At 44.7% G+C, this 21,881-nt stretch overlaps 1 protein-coding gene across 1 annotated transcript in view; it reads right to left on the bottom strand.

Moving 5' to 3' along the window:
* HERC2 (HECT and RLD domain containing E3 ubiquitin protein ligase 2) overlaps positions 1-21,881 on the bottom strand; it is a 921,269-nt gene that overhangs the window by 40,516 nt on the left and 858,872 nt on the right. Inside the window, 2 exon segments of the mRNA XM_030201308.1 lie at positions 1,693-1,805; positions 14,938-15,132. Coding sequence (XP_030057168.1) covers positions 1,693-1,805; positions 14,938-15,132 — 308 coding nt within the window.

Here is a 21,881-nt window from a genome sequence, read left to right as displayed (position 1 = left end):
TCCCCTGCCCTCTCCTCCATCCATCCATACCCAGCAAATTTGCTCTCCTCCCTTGCTCCCATCCATCCATCCATGTCCAGCAATTCTCCTCTCTCCCCTGCCCTCCCCTCCATCCATCCATCCATGTCCAGCAATTCTCCTCTCTCCCTTGCCCACCCCTCCTGTCCAGCGATCTCCCCCTGCCCTCCTCTCCAATTCCAGCCATCTCTTCTCTCCCCCTGCCCTCCCATCCATGTCCAGCAATTCTCCCTGTCCTCCCTCAGCTCCCTGACAGCCCTCCTCTCCGTTCCTTCTCCCTCCCCCCCCCCCCCCGCGTTTAACCCGTTTACTTTCAGGTGCAGCGACAGCAGTGAAGAGGACAACACAGCTTCTCCCTTCCCTTACACAGTGTCCCGCCCTCACGGAAACAGGAAATGCATCATTGCAGAAGGCGGGACACTGTGTGAGGGAAGGGAGGAGCTGGAGGTGAGCCCGCTGTGTTGTCCTCTTCACTGCCGTTGCTGTGCCTGAAAGTAAAAGGGTTAAACACATGCAAGGGGGGGTGGGAGGAACGGAGAGGAGGGCTGTCGATCGGGGAGCTGAGGGCGGGAAGGAGCGGAGGGACCGTCCGAGAGCTGTCTGGCTGCAGTGCTGCTGTGCCAGGCAGCCCTGCGTTTTGGGGGGGGGGGGGGGGCAGCAGCCAGGGGAAGGTCAAGGTTGGGTTGGGGAGGCTTAGCCTCCTCAAGCCTCTTATACAGGGTGCCTATGACTGTCCTATCCATGTCCATCAATTCTCCTCTGCCCTGCCCTCCCCTTCCTCCCTCCCTCCCTTTGATGTCCCGCGATTCTCTCCTCCTGACATCATCTCGCCTCCAGCATTCCCCTTCCCCCTCATTGTTCCGCCCTCTGACGTCATTACGTTTTGACGCGAGGGCGGGGCAATGAGTGGGAATGGATGTTACGAATCTAGGCATCCAGACGTAGAATGTTGGAGGTGCAAATTATTATATAGGGTACTTGTGATAAGGAACAAAGGAATGAACTTAACAAGATCCGCTGAGGAGAAAACGGAGTCATTTTAGGCAGATTTTAAGTTGAAATTTAACCAGCTAGATTTTAACAGCTATTTATGTGGTTGGAGAACCTTCCACTTAGCCAGTTAGAACAAAAAAAAAAAAAGATGCTATGTCATAAGCCAGCCGTTTCATCTAGCTAAATTTGTCTGCTGTATAAATTTAGTAGGTCAAATTCAACAGATTAGTGGGGAAAACATTAAAAAACAAAGGTTTAATGGGCTATTTTCTAAAAATTTCCAGTTAAACTTTTGAAAAACAACCTCTAAGTGATTTACCTAATTAATGACTACTGACAAAATTTCTTGTCAAAGATCAATTATTCTTCTTTGTACACTGAACAATACCATCACACTTTTCTAGTGTATAGTATACCTTTGAGACAACTATTTGTAAATTATCAAGCATCAACCATTCGGAACTCACTGCCAGTATATTCGAACAACCACAGACTACATGATTTTTCGTCACCATCTTAAAACTTGTTTTTTTTTAAAAATATCTTTTATAGATGGTTTTATTCCCCCTTTATCTGCAAATGTAATTCTTGGACATATTGTGTTCAACCTCTTAAAACTGTAATCTGCACTGAACTAAACAGACTGCTGCAGAACAGAAATAATTTGTAACAGCAATTTACCTCACTGAGATCAGCAATTGTTAGGTTCATTCCTGCTAGCTGCTTCCATACTGGTTCTGCGAGGTTGAGACTTAGAGGACTCCCGGTTCGGATAGCAATGCTTAGAAGAACACCTGGCCATTTAAATACACAGCATTCAAATCTCAAAAGGTGGCTTTGTCTTTTAGAGTAAAGATTAAACTGTTCATTAGCAACTAAATCACAATACAGTAAAAACTTATGCACAAATGCAATTAAAATGAATAGAGAGAGACCTCATTTGTAAAGAAATGTACACTATCAGTTCAGGTTATTGAGGTCCAAATACTATTAACAAATGGGAAAGCAATATCAGGATATCCAGACTCTTTTCACAATAGATTTAAATGATTATACATGACAATGACATGTAAACAAAACAGATAAATTATATTTAAATATTTATTGATTTTGTTGTGATATGTATCATTTCAAAAGAACAAAACACAAAGATTTTCATTTACGCTCCCTCACTCACCTTGTTCCTTAGCTTCCAAGCCAGTCCCAATCTTTTCCTACTCCCCAAGTCTCTTAATCTTATCTAACCTAATTTTGAAAACATTTTTTGGTGTAGTTGGTCCTTCAATGCACCAACTCATCAACTAAAAATAGCAACAAACAGATGTATTGCCCTCCTCCCCCACCAATCCTTACCCCTTTACAACATGTTCTATAATTATACCCACTCACTCCCACCCCCACCCTCTCCCTCCCTCCCCCAAGTCTGTGGCAGCTCATTTAAGCGTTACATAACCACAATACAGAGTGTATGTGCTGTACTCCATCTATTTATCCCCCACTTGCCTAGGTGGGATATAGGGTGCATATAGGTCAAGCAGCCCTCATACAGTCTCCTTACATAGCCCTACCTTCTAATCTCCCTAAAACTTTATTTCCTTTTCTCACCCCCTCTTTTTCCTGTAGCCAGGGCTTCCTCACTTGTGTGATCTCTCTCTGTTCATAGCTGTTAACTTTTCTATAATCCTTATCATTTCAATCCATTTTATTCAATCTTCCTTCTAAAGGGCATTTGGTTCTTTCTAGGATCTTGCTATTTTGCATCTGGCACTCTCTAACAAGTGTAGCATTAGCCTTTCGTATTCTCTATCTCACCTCCCTCCAGGAGACCCGGCATACACAGTTTGTGGTCCAAAGATATAGGTTATATTATGCATCTATAAACCACCTTCTCCCAATAAGGTTCAAAGCAAAGTCACAGTTAAGAATATTAGAGTAACATGTATTATAACATGATCCTTTTTCTGAGGGAATTATGAGAGAAGAGGACATCTCTGTGGGTAGGTGAACACAGTGGTGTAGCCAAGGGTGGTCTCGGGTGGGCCCAGGCCCACCCAGTAGCAGCACACCTATGATTTGGCAGGCAGGGATCTCCAAGCCACACCAGCTGAACACTCCCAAGAACTGTCCCTCCTGCATACTTTGTAAATAGCAGATCTTTGCCTGCATCGAGTAGCGTCTGAAACATACTGTGCACTGGCCCCACAGCCTTCCCTCTGATGTATTCCCACCTATGCAGAAACAGGAAGTTGCATCAGAGGGAAGGCTATGGGGCCGACATGAGCAGTGTGTATTAGTTGCTGCTTGCTCCGGTGAAAATCTGCTATTTAAAAGGTATGCGGGGGAGAGGGGATGTTTGAGAGACCATATGGCATGCTGGCAAGAGAGGGAGAGACCAAATCACTGTGGGATAGGGTGGAGTTCTGACCACCCATCTTGGGCCCAGGCCCACCCAAAATTGAGTGTCTGGCTATGCCCCTGGGTGAACACTATTTTGCTCTGCTTCCCTTAATAGGGATGGAGACATGCAGTGAACCACAGTAAAAAGTGGTAAATCCGCAGGAACAGAAAAAAAACTTTCAAAGAATTACTGCCGATGCGGAAGTAAAAGTGTTTACCGCCCTGCGGAAACAATGCTTTTTACTGTTCCCGCAGAGTGGTACAAAAAAACAAATGCATTTACCATTGGTTTTACTGCTTTAAGTTTCCAGGTTCCCTCCACCTCTTCCTGATGCAGACTCCGATAGACTGCCTCCTTGCATGACCCAGCCTAGGCCTCCTCCTTGCAGCAGAGCAGAAAGCTCCAGTGCCTGCCCTCCAAGCACATCACCACCAGTGCAGAGTGGTCTCCTTTTCTGGCTACAATGTCTCCAACACAGCTAAATAGAATGTCTTGAAGGCACGCCATTTTGTGGGTTTGAATTAGAAGCCGACCTAATTTTGGTTGTGGTGCTGAAACTGGCCTAAAATACTTTTTCTTCCTAGTTTCTGTGTGCTTTCGGTGAAAGAAAATGTGTGCTTTGTTTTGTTTGTCTCCCTCCCTCCCCTCTGAACAATAGTTTCCTTTCCTCCTTGTTCGCCTGTAGGTGCCACTCTGGGGCCTATCTTACATTCCCTGGCAGTCTAGGGGTGTAGCCAGGGCAGGAGTGATCCCCAGCTGCTCCTGCCCATGCTGGCTCTGCTCTGAAAGTGGCTAATATGTCCTCTAGTGGCAATTTCGTGAGACTGCAGCAAGAGGTCATGGCAACCATTTTGAGAGGGGAGCTGACATGAGGATCACTCCTGCCCTGACTACACTACTAGACCACAAGGGATTGTAAGGTAGTCTGGGGGGCAGGGTGGGGACAGCAACTTTTTGCATTCTTTTTTTTTTTCTGTAATTGCGATTGTAAGTAATGCAGTTATGATCTTGCATAATAGTTTATATGGTAAATAGAGTACTCCAAATAAATGCTTTTGATACAAAAGTTTGGCAGGAATTTAAATCTGTATATTTGGGATGATAAGCTCCTTAGGAATTAGCCTTTCTGTGGAGATATGTTATCAGCTGTCCTCAGGCGCCCCATATAAGAGGCTGGGGAAGCTTAGTCTGGTCCTGATCGGGAGCCAATGTAGCATTATGAGTTGTGGGATTGCTCTATTATATTTCGACTTTTTGAATATCAATCTCGCTGCTGTGTTTTGGATGGTCTGCAACGATCGTAGTAGGTTTTCTTTGCAGCCCACATATACTGCATTACAGTAGTCTAGTTAGGACAATATCAGCGTCTGTACTATAAGACGGAAAAACTGTCTAGGGAAATATTCTCTGATTCTTCTCATAGTGTTTTGAAGCTTTTTGACGTGATAGCAGCAACTTGGTCTTCAAGGGTCAGATGCTTGTCGAGAATGATTCCTAGTATTTTTATTTGTGTTTTGATTGTGTAAGATTATTGATCTATTTTGAGGTTTTGGTAAGTAGTGGGATTGTGCTGGCTGGATAAAACCAAGAGTTTGGTTTTACCTTGGTTCAGTTTAAGTTTGACAGTTGTGGCCCACTTTTCCATTTTGGCCTTATCCAGTATCTCTGCGATGCTGTTGTTGAAAGGTATGTAGATGGTGACATCGTCTGCATATATGAATGGGTTTAACCCTTTAGGGTCCAATGATCCCATCAATCTGTTCCCATATGGCTTATTACGGGAACATTGGACACTAAAGGGTTTTAAACTAATTTTTTTCCAGTTTCTTGCCAAGTGAAGCAATCAGGACATTGAAAAATATTGGTGATATCGGGGAACTCTCAGGGACTCCACATTCAGGGTTCCAGGAGGCTTAAGATTCATTGGACATCTTGACAATGTATTATCGAGTTCTTAGAAAACCGTTGAACTGAAGTTTGCACTGTTTAATTTTCTTGCCATGTAATTTGGCATTTGATATCCATAAGAGCCCGATAATGTTGTTTAAATTGGCTATTATGCCCTGATCCATAGGTTGGATCAGAGAGGTAGTGTTTGGTGGCAGGAAGACCACCTTGACATTAGACAGCCTGACATCATCACTGTGTGCAGCACAATTACCACAAAGCAACAAAATCTGACGCTTTTGTGCCCGCATTCTAGTGTCTAACTTCTTTAGCCACTGCTTCCAAATTTCCCCAGTTATCCATGAATTTGTGTTAGCCTCGTATGACACAAGAAGTCGCTTAACATTCTTGAAGCAGCGGGGCTGTTTGCTCTTTCCAATGACGAGTGGTTCCAACTTCTCACTTCCATCCATATTGCAGCAAAGGAGGATCATCAGTCGGTCCTTCGACGTTTTACTTCCTGTAGTTTCAGCTTGTTTGAATGCAAGTGTTCCATCAGGAATCGCTCACCAGTAGAGTCCGTTTTCATCAGCACTGAAAATGTCACGAGGTGCAAACTCGTTCAAGATGGAAGGAAGAACTGAAACAACCCAATTTTCAGCACCAAAGTCATCAGCATCTTGTTTTTCACCATGCTGTTTCTTGAATTTTATGTTGTTCCTCTCCTTCCATCTTTCCAACCATCCAACAGTGGCTTTGAATTCAGTTAGCCCAAGACTTTCAGCTAGCTGATTAGCTTTCTCCATAAGCAGTGGACCACTGACAGGAAACTGTCTGCTCCTGACTTGAGAAAACCACCGAAGAAGAACATCTTCTAGCTCCTCAGCTTTTCCCGCCCGTTTTTGTTTCCAGTGTGGATTTGTATTGTTTTGCCAGTCTTCCAGAAGTTGGTCTTTCTGCTTCAAGATACGTGAAATTTGACACCATATTCTTTAAAAAGATGCTTGACTTTGTTTGTTTTCTAATTTTTAAAGAACTTCTATTCGTTCAGCCAGTGTTGAAGTCTTACAGTTGCGTGACGACGACGACTCCAGTGTACACATTCTTTCGCTTATTCTGTCTGTGGCAGTTAACCAACGAGATTTCACATTTACCGCCCCTTTGTCACGCGCCAATCGGCTTCCATATTCCATGTGCGCGCTTATGCAGAGTCTTTCCTGCAGAAGAGCGGTCTTAAACCATGCATATAAGCGAATCTTGCACTTATCAATGGGGCGCTAAACCGAAGCATGTCCCCATAGAAACTGATGGCGCCAAAAATGGGACCGAAGTACGGCATGCAGTTAAACAGAGCATGTGCTTATCCGACGTGCACTTAAACTGTATATATATTCTGGCTTGGATACTATTTGGGTGATTCTAAAGAATTTCCAGGCTCTGTTGGGTATGATGAAGATGCAGCATTTTAATCAAACCTGTGGCATGCAGACAGTAGATTCTATGAGAAGGGAACCAGCAGTGATTGTTTTCAAGCAAAAGTACTGGTCAAGTTATGGTGTTAGTAGGGAAATTATATTACAATGAAATGAAGTTTATATATTAGTAAATAATTTGAGAAACGTATTGCTCTTGATTGTAATTTTTCAGAGCCTTTAGTCCTTGCATTCTGTAACAGTAATGTGCCTTTTTATTCTGTGCATCAAGCCGGCAAAATGTCCACACTGTAAACCAGTGTCTGGATGCCTTTATTCTATTTTAGGAAGAATCTATATCATGCTTGTCCTTTAACTAAATATAAAACAGGAAACATCTTAATGCTACTTTCTCTTGTTATATGTGCACAGTTTGGATAAGCATAAAAAGCTGGTAATCACAAAGTTCTTAGAGGATGTTTAACTAAATCTGCATTAACTTGAAAACCTAAACATGCCAGACTTGTTGAGAAGTCTTTGTTAAAATGACTCTCCCAGTGATTAGCTAATGCTTGCAATTCCTGGGACTGGAGGGTAATAATCTCCTGTTGGTTTAAGCAGAGGGCTTTTTACTGCAAGCTCTGACAATTCCCAGTGGGCCTCATGATTCACATTCACACAACCAAACTTTAGTTTTCGGTTTCAGCCGAAACCAAGTGATGCAGTTCAGCTGTAGTTTCGGTTTTGGTCGAAAGTGGTTAGACAGTTTCAGTTTTAGTAGCAGTGGAGGTCAGTTAGTGGTGTAGCCTGTTTGACTGTTGACTTTTATGTTCTTATCTTTCCTATAGAAAGATTGGAGTTTCTTTTATCTCGATAACTGTTTGAATTTAATTTTAATTTATGTTAATTTAATTTACTGTGCTCACGACTATAATGCAACTGCCTCTAGCAGTATATCAATTTCAATAAACATAAACATAGAGGTTGTGGTGGCCATTTTCAGCATGGAGCCAGTAGGAACAGGAGTGAGTGGAGTTTGAACTTCCACTACCTCATACACCACCACGATACTCAGGGTAGGCTCAGGGAGGGGGGTGGCAATTCTGACTGGGTGAGAAGGGGGTTGGTTATTGTCAAGGGGTGCAAATGGGGATTGCTTACTTGTCAGGCGGGGGGGGGGGGGGGGAGAGGAGGATGGAACATGGACACATACGGGTTCTGACCGATATTCAGCTGGGACGTGCATAAGGGCTTAATGGCCTGACACAATCGTCAGCCACTGATAGTCAGTGCCAGTGACCTGGACACAGTCTAGCACTGAATATCAGAGCCTAATTGTGCCTGCAGAGGTCAGTGTCTAAACCAAAAAGCATTTACTAAAGTAAATGAAAAAAATATGTGCGTAAAGTATATGTCTAAATTATATAGGAGATAGTAAACTCAAAAAATAAAATATCAACCTATCAACGGGAGTTTAACTATTAACTCATATAAAGGGATGGTGTGGAGGTGTCCCTTTGAATTGGTGAATAGATGATGATTGAGCTCACCCTACAATTCACCTTACAGTTCAATTGTTAACAAAATGAACCTCAAACCTCCTAGCAGGGAATTATATGTGACATAAATTTGCTTAAGCCTAGAGAAGGTTCCAGTATAAATGTCATCCTGGACATATATTTATATTCCTCATCCTTTTTTGTGTGTGTTCTCTTTCTGACTTTCCTATCAATAAACTGTAGTTTGTTTTCTTTTCTTGCGACTGTAGTTTTGTGAACCTCTTTGGTTACATTTGTCAAAAGGCAGTAATTATTAATCACAAACAATAAAAGCTTTAACTGCTTATGGTGCTCATTTTCAAAGCAAATGGACTTCTTAAAATACATCCTTCCGCTAAAAATGTCCAAATTCTGATTTTGGATGTTTCACACTGCAGTTTGTCCAAATAGCAAGGGGACATGTTAGCAACCTCTTCCTTTGGACCTGTGGTCTCTGCCAGTGATTGAGGGGGAGAATTGTGTTTCTAAATTGTGTGGCATGGTTACAGCTGCTGGAAGGTGGTGGGACAGGGCAGTATTTAACTTTGAGGAACTACACTGGTTGTCTATTTCAGTGTAGATTCTTTCTGAATTACTGTCACTGATATTCAAAATTATCAATGGTCTGGCTCCAGCCTACCTCATTAGCCTGGTGAAGAGTCATGCTTCTGCTAGAACCTTTGAAAATAAGGAAAACATTTCATCTTACCTGTTATTTTTCTTTCCTTAAGTCCTACAAGACTAGTCCAGAACAGAGGAGTGCAATGAGGACCATGTGATAACTCAGTGGAAAAAAATGACTATGATTCTGTCCAGGAGATCACCATGCACAACCTTTAGAATATATTCCAAAATCAAAGCCTCTTTCAGTCAGTGTGCAATAGAAGCTTTGGAAGCTGCTTCACTGTCTCAAACACCACCAAACAATATCAATAAATGATTAGACTCTCAAAATTGATTAGTGACATACAAATACACCACAGCACCCTCAAGACATCCAAGAGACACAGAATACGAAATTTCTCTCCCCAACTGTCATGCCGAAAGGAGGGAAATGCTGCTATCTGTTTGTGCATTTCAAAGGCAGGCGTTTCTTCCTTACAAAGGTGGTTTCAGCCTTCCATGTCAAAGAGCTTATGATGAGGGTTATGATGAGCTAATACTTGCAAGCTCTCCTAGAAAAACAGACTGTCACCAGAAATCCCACCTTTAGAGTGTGATCTTTTAAGGATACCTTCTTTAAAGATTCACAGAACCTAATGGCTGGAGAACCAAACAGATTCCATATCGACACCAACTCATGGACTAGCGGCCATAAATGTGTGACACTTTTAAGGAGACACACAGCATCTGGGTATGCACCTAAAGACCCACCCAAGCAACTTTGATAAGAAGCCAATAACTTGATCTTTCAAGAAGGCTAAGGCTAGGTCATCCTGAAAGAAACAAAAATATCTGAGCAATAGAAGACCAAAATGGAAGAATTCCCCGTTCCACACACCAAGCCTCAAAAACTCTTCAGACTCTAATACAGACTAACAAGGTGGACATTTCTCTTACCTGCAAGAGAGTCATGATCACCCCATCCATGTAATTGGTATGCTTTATATCGTGTGCAATAAAGAAAATAAGCTTGTATATATAACAACCCAGTTTTTTTGCGGACCTCAGTGTGGGGATCAAACGGCTAATAAACTTTGATGCCATATCAAAAACACCCAATGTCGTCACTGATCGATATGCTTTAGACATGTCTTCTCAAGGACAAAAGTGAGACATGATATCCATTAACACTGGCCCCTGATCAAAAAGGCCCGTATCCTGCGGAAGCTTCAGGGTTTCTCCTACCTGGAAGAAAATCAGGTCTGAATACCATATGTGCCTAGGCCAATCCTGTCTCACCAAACAATACCAAATGAGATGCTACTTTTTGAAGTACTCTGCCAAGATAGGGCCACAGAGGAAATATGTACAGCACTCCTGATGTCTCAGGTCACTTTTGCAACTGGGCATTCAACCCTGCTGAACCAAATTCCTTCATGAAACAGAAAAAAAGAGGGACCACGGCATTTCGACTGAAAGTCATCAGATCCATCACTATAGTGTCTCACCATACCTGGATCATGTAAAGGTTTCCTTCAACAACTCCTATTCTATGGGGTCTAGAGCATTCCTGCTCAAAAAATCCACTTATACTGAGTAACTGCATTGTGTAATGCTATCAACACCTGCCCTCTGTCTAATGACATAGCCTGCAGGTTTCTCTTGCTACTGCCAACCTTTTAATTCCTCCTTGCTGATTCACATTAGCATTGTCAGAAAACTCTGACCACCCTGTACTGAAGTAGGCCCTAAAAAGCATTCAGCACCTTCCAAATGGCCCAAGTTTCCATACGGTTGGTCACCCACAGTATCTTGAACACTGTTCACCGACTCTGAGCCTGCTGGCCTTAACAATAAGCTCCCCAACCCACAAGTATCTGTTATCAAGATCAACCAAGTGGGAGCCTCCAAGCCCTTACCCTTCACTAAGTTCCACATGTTGAGCTACTATTTTAGACAGCCTTTAACCTCCAAAGTCCACAAGAGGCATCTCTTAACTCTGATGTTGAGCCCACAACAGACAGGAGGGATGACTCAAGTGGGCACGTGTTTATTTATTTTACAGATTTATATCTTGAATTATCTAAACGTCTAAGCGGGTTACAAACTATATACATAATAATATAATAAAATCAACAGTAAAACAAATATAAAAATTAATTAAAACAAAACAGTATAAACAAATGACAATTTACAAGCAGTTGCTGAAATCAACAGAGCAAAATTATGACTTAAAAGGCTATTTAAGTTCACATTTAAACCTTTATGAAAAGCTAATATAGCTCATGAGATCAGATCAAGAGTCACTACCATAGAATCTAAGATCTGCATATAATCCCAGGCTAGATATAACCTTTTCATCCTGAAATCCTGAATCTGCGCTTGAAGCTTCAACCTCCTCTGTTTGGGTAGAAACACACTGTTAATACAGGTATCAAAATAAATCCTCTATACTCTGAGAAGGTTCTAAGTTGCTTTTCTCAAAGTTGATTTAGTCAATCATCTAGATAGGAATAGAATTGAATTCCTTTGCTGCAGAGCACCATTGCATCCATTACCATCACCTCGAGTACGTTCGAGGGGCTGTGGCCAATCCAAAGGGAACAGACCATAACTTGTAGTGATGACCTCAGATGACAAAATGTAGACATTCTTGATGAATCAACTTCAAATAGACACACTTAAAGATCAGATTGAACTGAAAGATGGGGGCAAAATATATCACAGATAATCCAAACAAACAGCCCAGCGTCTTATAATTTAATCAAGTTCTTTATTATCTTCTATTTCTTGAAAAGGTATAAAAATTTTTCATTTATAAATTCAACTTGGCATAAATTCAACTTCACATTCCACTTAATATAAGTTCCACTTGACTCAATTGGATTTGTAGATTTTTAAGTTTATAAGTACAGCTTAACTCATCTGCACTCGTCATAAATAAAGAACCTCTGGCTAAGTTCTTTATTATCTTCTATTTCTTGAAAAGGTATAAATATTTTTCATTTATAAATTCAACTTGGCATAAATTCAACTTCACATTCCACTTAATATAAGTTCCATTTGACTCAATTGGATTTACAGATTTTTAAGTTTATAAGTACAGCGTAACTCATCTGCATTCAGAGTTATAAATAAAGGACCGCAGGCAGACATGCAGCATGTTTCGCTATTGCTGTGTCAGGGACATCTTTGCTGTGACATCTAGATTTGTGATTGGCTGGATAGACTTCAGTTTCTATTGGCTGGGGGATCACTGTTGGAGGCACTTAAATATGTGAGTGTTGACGCCATGTTTAAATAGTCTTTTGATATTGGCATTCAATGCGGTTAGTGAAAAGTTCCTTATAGTTAGGATGATTTTAAATAAGATGGTTTTGTAAAGTTGTTGATATGTTTTTTATTTTTTTATTTGTAAGAAGTCTTTATTATCCAACAACACAGAACTTTAGATACATTGCACAAGCAACATAGAGAGGATAAGTACTGTTCCATTGCTATTACAACTAGTCTGCTAATGTTTTCAATACTGCAATGTTCAACAGTTTCAACCTTCAATAATCATCATAACAGAACTTCAAAATTTTTTGTAAAGTTTTGGATTCAAACGTTCCCCCCCCCCCTCCCATCCTCCCCCATATGTTTTTTATTTTTGTAGTGGACCAGAGCACGGATGCAGCCTCTTTTCTAAAGTTCTATCAGTCTGAGGTGCAGCCCACTAATGATGAAATAGAGAAATTTCTGAGAGAGGCTACTTTGCCATGGGTCACTGAATCTCAGAAGCAATCCTTAGATGGGGAAATCCGGGTAGAAGAAATTCCCAAAGCAATAGCCTAACATCAAAATTTTCTAAAAAATTTCCTGGGCTGCTAGCCCCCGTCCTAGCTGCAACCTTTAATGACGTTTTGAATGGTGGAGATCTGTCACCATCTACGAAGGAAGCTGGCATTACCGTATTGCCCAAGCCTAGGAAAGACTCCACCCAGTGCAACTCATACAGGCCAAAATCCTTATTAAACTTGGATGTTAAATTATTGGCAAAGGCGCTGGCTATGAGACTGAATGGGGTGATAGCTTCTGCTTGCCCTGGGATTGGCAGCATGGAATGTTGCTACTTGTTGGGTTTCTGCCAGGTAGTTGTGACCTGGATTGGCCACTGTTGGAAGCAGGATGCTTGGCTAGATGGATCATTGGTCTGACCCAGTATGGCTATTCTTATGTTCTTAGTTGGGGAAGATCAACCAGGTTTTATGGCTTTATACTGGGAAATTAAGGGTTCACCTCACATTATCCTCCATTGTCCTCCAATGAGGGATAATGTGAGACGAACCCTTAAATTCATATAGCAAGCTAGGATCTGCCGGATACCACTAGTGCTCCTCACAATTGATACAGAGAAGGCCTTCAACTGGGTCGCATGGGCCTTCCTACATTCAGTTTTGGAGTAAATAGACTTTGGCCCTAATTTCAGAAGATGGATAGCAGCACTATATAGTGTGCCAACTGCCAAGAGTTCGCATGAACAGGGGCTACTCAGATTCCTTTCCTCTATCTAGGGAGACCTGTCAGGAGTGCCCCCTATCTCCACTATTATCTGCCTTAGTAGTGGAACCATTAACTGCCCATATCAGACTCCATTAAAGAAATCCATGGGGTACAATGGCGGAAGAGGAATTTATGGTTCAATATTCCTTATTTGCAGATGACATTTTACTCACAATATGTAGCCCACTAACATCTCTATCAGCCCTTATGATAACATTGAACAATTATGGACAACTTTCAGGTTTTAAAATTAATGCCTCCAAAACTGAACTTCTGAATATCAACTCAAACCCAGAGCTGGTGAGTGAATTGAAATCTCAAGTCCCTTTACCTGGAGAGTTGAGGAAACTCACTGAACTACGGAAAGCTACTGCCAGAACATATTAATTAATTAATTAATGACATTTATATTCAGCATTATCCCAAACAAACTTGAGTTCAATGTGGCTTATAATATACAACAAATGATATCATAAGAAATGTTACCGCAATCCAGGTATATTATGTAATTGGAAAACTACAAGAGAAAGTGATGCTCTCTGATATTTGAAATAGGAGGACCTGGTTAAGAATTCAAAAATGCAATGTGGTAAATGTATATAAAATTTATATAAAATGAACATTTGAGTACATACGAAGAGGAGGTTATACATGAATCAGGAAGGAAGGTCAGTATTGTTTAATACCGCTGACACAATCAAACATTAGCTGGATTGCTTTGTGAGGAACTGCTTGAAATGGAATGATTTTAGGATCTTTCAGAATCTGATGTACTCTTGTGTGTTTCTTATTTTGGAAGGCAGAGTTTTCCACCATTTGGTCCCTAAGTCTGTGAAGTCAGCAGAATAAACTGATTTATAGAACACTTTCTTACAATTTTGGAAATGTAGTCTTGGCAGTCTCCTGCTTCATAACTAGCATTGCGCAGGGGTAGATTTATTAATGGTTGCATATAATCTGGGGCTGTGCCATTCAAGATTTGAAAGATGAAGGCACATAATTTGAAAGTGATTCTCGCTTTGATGGAAAGTCATGTAATTGGTTGATGCACCTAGAACTGAAGAAGTACTGCACTTGTGGCAGAAACAATTAAAAAAAAGCTGAAAAACTTATTTAGGAGAGACTAAAAAGGTAGGGGGGAAAAGGGACAAACTGAGGGAGGGCACCTCAGAAATGTACTCACTTGAAAATCTGACCCATTGAGAGAAAAAAAATTGTGTTTTGGGGTACCAAAACCCTAAACTGTAGGGTCCCCACATGACTTATGATGACCTGAAACATCATACAGCTGTGTTTACAGAGCCTGTTTGGAAGATCTAGAACTTCTGAGCCTTTTCTTCATCTGATCTTCAACTGATGGTGTCACATATATGTGCTATCCTGTTTGTCCTTGGAGAAATCATTATTTACCCAGGAAAATGGCTTTGAACACTGCCTTTACAATGTGTACAGGTACTGTATATTTGACAATTGTTTGGGGTTGTGCATACAATACCAGTAAGGTGCCCAACTGGAAATGTATCTGTATGAGATCAGTACTTACCCAAGAAACGGAACATGTTCATATGGAGGGAAGACTTTGCTGCTGGGTTTAACAGGAAGCAATCTCTGTTTGCTCCTGATTCATCTCTTCCATTTGGAGTGACAATCAGCAGGAGGGTCAGTCCATTCTGAAGTTCCTCACACATTTCTGCTATAGATTCACTATAACCTCCACCACAGTCATCCACAGATTCGCCTGATAAAACCAAATGAAAATCAAATCTCCTGTTATCTTGCCCCCATCTTCTCTCTCTTAGCTGATACTCAATTTCCTCATTCTCTTCTCAGATCTGTCTCTTTCATCTATTCCTTTCCAGTGTCTTTCACTTTTCTCCACCTCCTCCAGATCCTTCATGCCTTCCCCTTTCTTACCCTTCCTCCCTCCAATTTTCACCCTTCTCACTCCTCCTCCTTCTTATCACCCCTCCTCCATTCTGTTTCTTTCTCACCACTTTCCTTAATCTTTCCTTCTATTCTGACATCTTCCCTCTGGTCCATTCCATTCTATTTTTTTTTACCTTTCTACCTGCACCTGTACCCCTTTCTACCCCTTGCCTTCTCCAATCACCCATTCCCAGTGTCTGAATCAGCTCCTTGCCCCCTCCTCCCAGCCCCAGCAATAGGCGCATCTTGAAGCCTCTCTGTCAGTCTCAGACTTTGTGTCAGGCCTGTGCACACAGTTCTCTTCTCCCAGGCCCAGCATTAGAATCCTTCTTTTACACCCATCTCTTAGCATTTAATCTTTTTCATATCTCTAGCCCCTGTGTTAGTTCCAACCCCCCTTCTCCCAGTCCCAGCATCAAACCTTTCCCTAGCCCTAGTATGGGCCCCTTCTGCTATCCCCAGCTGTGTATTATACTGCAACCTCCTTCTCTCACCAAAGCCCCAGTATCGGCCCCTTCTCCCTGCCCTACTCTCAGCATCACCCACCTTATCCACCTCTCCAGCACCTGTAAATCAACTGTAGAGCAGTGGGGAGTTTGCTTCTTCACTTATGTCCCTCTGCCTGCTTTCTGTCAGTTCTGGTTGCTGGAGAGCAAGTATGTTCTTTATCATATGGGAAGTACTTGCTCTCTAACATCAACAGTTTCATGATGTCAGCAGCCAGAGCTGACAGAGGACAGGCAGAGAGATAGGAACAATGAAGTAAGCTCTTTCAGCTCTGCAACTGATCTAGAGAAGAGGAAAATTTCAGAGATTACAAGAAAGGCCCATTCAATAGAGTGAGATCCACTTCAATCTGGCTTTCACCCTCTTCATTCAACTGAAACAGCATTTGCTAAAGTCTCCAATGATCTGGTTCCTGGCCAGATCCAAAGATCTCTATTCTATCCTCAACCTTCTTGATCTATCTGCTGCTTTTGACACTGTTGATCACAGCTTTACTCCTTGATACACTGTCCTCACTTGGATTTCAGGGCTCTGTTTTAGCCTGTTTTTCTTCTTATCTATCCCATCGTACTTTTAGTGTATACTCTGGTGGATCCTTCTTCACTTCTATCCCACCATCAGTTGGTGTACCTCAGGGATCTGTCCTGGGCCCTCTTCTTTTCTCCATCTATACTTCTTCCCTTGGTACTCTCTCATCCCATGGTTTTCAGTATCACCTTTACGCTGATGACTCCCAGATCTACCTCTCCACACCAGAAATTTCAGCAGGAATCCAGGCCCAAGTATCAGCCAGCCTGTCTGATATGGCTGCCTGGATGTCTGATTGCCATCTGAAACTAAACATGACCAAGAATGAGCTTATCATCTTTCCCCCTAAACCAACCTCTCCTCTTCCCCCATTCTCTATCTCTGTGGATAACACTCTCATCCTCCCTGTCTCATCAGCTTGTAACCTTGGAGTCATCTTCGACTCCTCTCTCTCCTTCTCTGAACATATTCAACAGACTGCTAAAACCTGTCATTTCTTTCTCTATAATATCACCAAAATTCATTATTTCCTTTCTGAGCACACTACCAGAACCCTTATTCACACTTTTATCACCTCTTGCTTAGACTACTGCAACTTGCTTCTCACAAGACTCCCATTAAGCCATCTCTCTCCTATTCAATCTGTTCAAAATTCTGCTGCATGACTTATATTCCATCAGTGTCACTATGCTCATATTAGCCCTCTCCTCAAGTCACTTGATTGGCTCCCTATCTGTTTCCACATACAGTTCTCTTCTTATTGACTTACAAGTGGATTGATTCTGCAGCTCCTCAGTACCTCTCCACTCCTCCCCAGGATCTCTGTTCACTGCGTAAAGGTAAAATTATGTATAATCATACCTGATAATTTTCTTTCCATTAATCATAGCTGATCAATCCATAGACTGGTGGGTTGTGTCCATCTACCAGCAGGTGGAGATAGAGAGCAAACTTTTGCCTCCCTATATGTGGTCATGTGCTGCCGGAAACTCCTCAGTATGTCGATATCAAAGCTCCATCCGCAGGACTCAGCACTTAGAGAATTACACCCACGAAGGGACCTCTGCCCAGCTCACCACCCGCCGAAACGGGGGAGGGGAATTCACCCAGCTCATCCCCACACAAGTGGGGGGAGGGGAATCCGTCCAGCTCATCCCCGCGGAGCGGGGGAGGGACACCACACCCGCCGATGCGGGGGGATCTGGCTTATCCTGCAACCGCAACCGCGGGAGGAGCTGACTGACCCTAACACACCGCCGAAGCGGGAGGGGGTACAAAGCTGCCCTACAGCCGCACGAAGCGGGAGGGAGTGCCGGCAGAATTTATGTCTCAATCCAGCCCCGTAAAACGGGGGGGAGAGGAATGCAGCAGCTCACTGTAACACAAACTCGTCTCAACTCTTGAAGAATCCAAGTGAAAGAAGAACTTGAACACGAAGTCCTCCTGAAGTAACTGAAGGCTAAACTTGAACCTAAAATTCAACCAGAATATAAACAGTACAGATATCTGGGAGGGGCTATGGATTGATCAGCTATGATTAATGGAAAGAAAATTATCAGGTATGATTATACATAATTTTACCTTCCATATCATCAAGCTGATCAATCCATAGACTGGTGGGATGTACCGAAGCAGTACTCACCCAGGGCGGGACATAGAAATCCCTGACCTCAACACTGAAGCTCCAAACCGGGCCTCCGCCCGTGCAGCCACAGTCAAACGGTAATGCTTGGAGAATGTATGAGCCGAAGCCCACGTTGCCGCCTTGCATATCTCTTCCAAGGAGACGGATCCGGCCTCTGCCATCGAGGCCGCCTGAGCTCTCGTGGAGTGAGCCTTCAGCTGGATAGGCGGCACCTTCCCCGCGGCCACATAAGCCGCTGCAATGGCTTCCTTGACCCATCTTGCCACTGTAGGCTTAGCAGCCTGCAGACCCTTACGAGGACCTGCAAACAGGACAAACAGATGATCCGATTTCCGGAAATCATTGGTCACTTCCAAGTATCTGATGATGACTCGTCTCACATCCAGATATTCAAGAGCGGAGTACTCCTCTGGGTAGTCCTCCCTACGAAGGAAGGGAGACAGAGCTGCTGATTCACATGGAAGCGAGAACCAATCTTGGGCAGGAAGGAAGGCACTGTGCGAATAGTCACTCCTGCCTCAGTGAACTGCAGAAAAGGCTCTCGACATGAGAGCGCCTGGAGCTCGGAAACTCTTCTGGCTGAAGTGATAGCCACCAAAAAGACTGCTTTCAACGTCAGGTCTTTCAGAGATGCCCTCGACAAGGGTTCCAAAGGCGGCTTCTGCAATGCTCTTAGCACCAGGTTGAGATTCCACGCAGGCACCACTGAGTGCAGAGGAGGGCGCAGGTGATTAACTCCCTTGAGAAAGCGCACCACATCTGGCTGCGAAGCCAGGGAAGCACCCTTCAGGCGGCCCCTGAAGCAAGCCAGAGCCGCTACCTGGACTTTAAGGGAACTGAGCGACAGGCCTTTCTCCAGACCTTCTTGCAGGAACGCCAACACTGAAGAAATTGGAGCAGTGAAGGGAGAAAGTGAGCCTGCTTCACACCATGCTGCAAAGATACGCCAAACCCTGGCGTAAGCAGTAGAAGTAGAGCGCTTCCCTCGCTCTCAGCATAGTGGCGATGACCTTGTCTGAGAAGCCCTTCTTCCTCAGACGCTGCCGCTCAATAGCCAGGCCGTAAGACCAAAGGGAGAGGGATCCTCCATCACCACGGGACCCTGATGTAACAGGCCCTGCTCCACTGACAGCCGCAGAGGATCGTCGACTGAGAGCCTGAACAAGTCCGCATACCAGGGACGTCCGGGCCAATCCGGACCCACCAGGATTACCCTGCCGGGATGCTTTGCCACCCGGTCTAGCACCCTGCCCAACATGGGCCAGGGCGGGAACACATAGAGGAGCTCTTGTGTCGGCCACTGTTGGAGAAGAGCATCTACTCCCAGGGATCGAGGGTCCCGTCCTCTGCTGAAAAAGCGCGACACTTGGCCATTGGCCGATGACGCCATCAGATCTAGGCTCGGCTGGCCCCAGCGCTTCGTGATGTCCAAGAACGCCTGAGCAGATAGTTGCCACTCTCCGGCTCCAAGGTATGGCGACTGAGAAAGTCCGCCTTGACATTCATGACTCCGGCAATGTGGGCCGCTGAAAGCTGCTCCAGGTTCGCTTCCGCCCACTGGCAAAGACTCATAGCCTCCTTGGCTAGAGGGGCGCTTTTGGTACCTCCCTGGCGGTTGATATAGGCCACAGCCGTGGCATTGTCCGACAGGACCCGTACAGGCTTCACACCAGTACCGGGATGAACTCCAATAACACCACCCGAATGGCTCTGAGTTCCAGGAGGTTGATAGACCACTTGCCTCTGCAGGAGACTAGAGCCCCTGCGCTGTCCTTCCCAAGCAGTGGGCTCCCCAGCCCATCAAAGAGGCGTCTGTTGTGACGACAATCCACTCCGGGGTCACCAGAGGCAATCCTGCAGACAACTTGTCTGTCTGCGTCCACCAGCTCAGCGCCTTGCGCACTGCTGGGTCCACGGGAAGGCGCACAGCATAATCCTCCGACATCGGAGTCCAGCGCAGCAGCAGAGATAGCTGTAGTGGTCTCATATGAGCCCTGGCCCAGGGCACTACTTCCATCGTGGCCGTCATAGAGCCCAACAGCTGCACGTAGTCCCAAGCCCGAATAGGAGAGGCTACTAGGAACTAGTCCACCTGAGCCTGAAGCTTGACAATCCGATTGTCTGGCAGGAACACTCTGCCCACTTGGGTGTCGAATCGAACTCCCAGATACACCAGGGACTGAGTCGGGCGCAGCTGGCTCTTCTTCCAGTTGATGATCCATCCCAGGGAGCTCAAAAGAGCAACTACCCGGTCCATAGCTTTGCCGCACTCTGCATAAGAGGGGGCTCGGATCAACCAGTCGTCCAGATAAGGATGGACTTGTACTCCTTCCTTTAGCAGGAAGGCCGCTATGACCCCCATTACTTTGGAAAAGGTCCGCGGAGCAGTAGCCAACCCGAAAGGGAGGGCTCTGAACTGGAAGTGTCGTCTCAGGACTGTAAAACGCAGAAAGCGTTGGAGAGGAGGCCAGATGGGAATATGCAGGTACGCTTCCTTGATGTCCAAGGAAGCCAAGAACTCTCCTGCCTTCACTGCCGCTATAACAGAGCGGAGAGTCTCCATGCGAAAGTGCCTCACTTTCCAGGCCCGATTGACCCCTTTGAGGTCGAGGATAGGCCGGACAGAACCTCCTTTCTTTGGAACCACAAAGTAGATGGAGTAACGTCCCTTGCCAATCTGATTTTTTTTTGGCACCGGAACGACCGCACCCAGGCGGATCAGGTTGTCCAAGGTCTGCTGCACTACCACAGCTTGACCGGAGACTTGCAGGGAGAGAGTACAAACCCGTCTCTTAAGGGTTGGCAGAACTCTAGCTTGTAGCCGTCTCTGATGACTTCCAGCACCCACGCGTCTGAAGTTATAGTGGTCCACTCACCCAGAAACGAGGACAGCCGTCCTCCAATCTGCACTGGGGCGTGGACCAAGGCCCCGTCATTGGGTACGAGACCCTGGGGGAGGACCGGAGGGAGCACCTCCGGGACGGCGGTCTCTGCGAAAGGAATGCTGCTTGGGGGAGAAATTCCTCTTGAAGGAAGAGGGGCAGAGGAACCCGACTTGCCCGGGCGGTACCGATGGGCTTCCTGCAACCGTCCTCTGGAGGTATTGGGACGAGTACTAACCCGAGCCCTGACCTCTGGTAATTTCTTGCCCTTAGACGTGCCGAGATCGGTCACGATTTTGTCCAGCTCGACCCCAAAGAGCAGCTTGCCTTTAAAAGGCAATCTAGCCAGGCGGGATTTAGAGGCGTGGTCAGCAGACCAATGTTTCAGCCAAAGCCACCGCCGCGCAGAGACTGTCTGAGCCATGCCTTTAGCTGAGGCTCTCCAGACATCATACAGCAAGTCTGCCAAATAGGCTAAGCCCGATTCCAGGGCCGGCCAATCAGCCCTCAAGGAATGATCCGAGGGGGAAGCCCGCTGCACCATACACCGGCACGCCCTGGCCACATAGGAGCCGCAAACTGAGGCCTGCAAACTTAAAGCAGCTGCCTCAAAGGACGACCTTAAGGCCGCCTCCAATCTTCTGTCTTGGGCGTCCTTTAGGGCCGTGCCACCTTCCACCGGCAACGCCGTTTTCTTAGTCACCGCAGTGATTAAAGAATCCACGGTAGGCCACAGATAGGCCTCACGTTCACTCACAGCCAAAGGATAGAGGCGGGACATAGCCCTAGCCACTTTAAGGCTCGTTTCCGGGACATCCCATTGAGCCGCAATTAAGGTGTGCATGGCATCATGCACGTGGAAGGTTCTAGGCGGGCGCTTCGTCCCCAGCATAATGGCAGAGCCAACAGGGGCTGAGGGAGAGACGTCCTCCGGAGAGGAAATCTTCAAAGTGTCCATGGCCTGTAACAACAGGTTGGGCAAATCCTCTGGGCTAAAAA

Source organism: Microcaecilia unicolor, chromosome 4, assembly GCF_901765095.1.
Source record: "Microcaecilia unicolor chromosome 4, aMicUni1.1, whole genome shotgun sequence".
In the NCBI taxonomy this organism is placed as follows: Eukaryota; Metazoa; Chordata; class Amphibia; order Gymnophiona; family Siphonopidae; genus Microcaecilia; species Microcaecilia unicolor.
The sequence above is the reverse complement of the archived record's forward strand: the minus strand, read 5'-3'. Positions and strand labels throughout refer to the sequence as shown.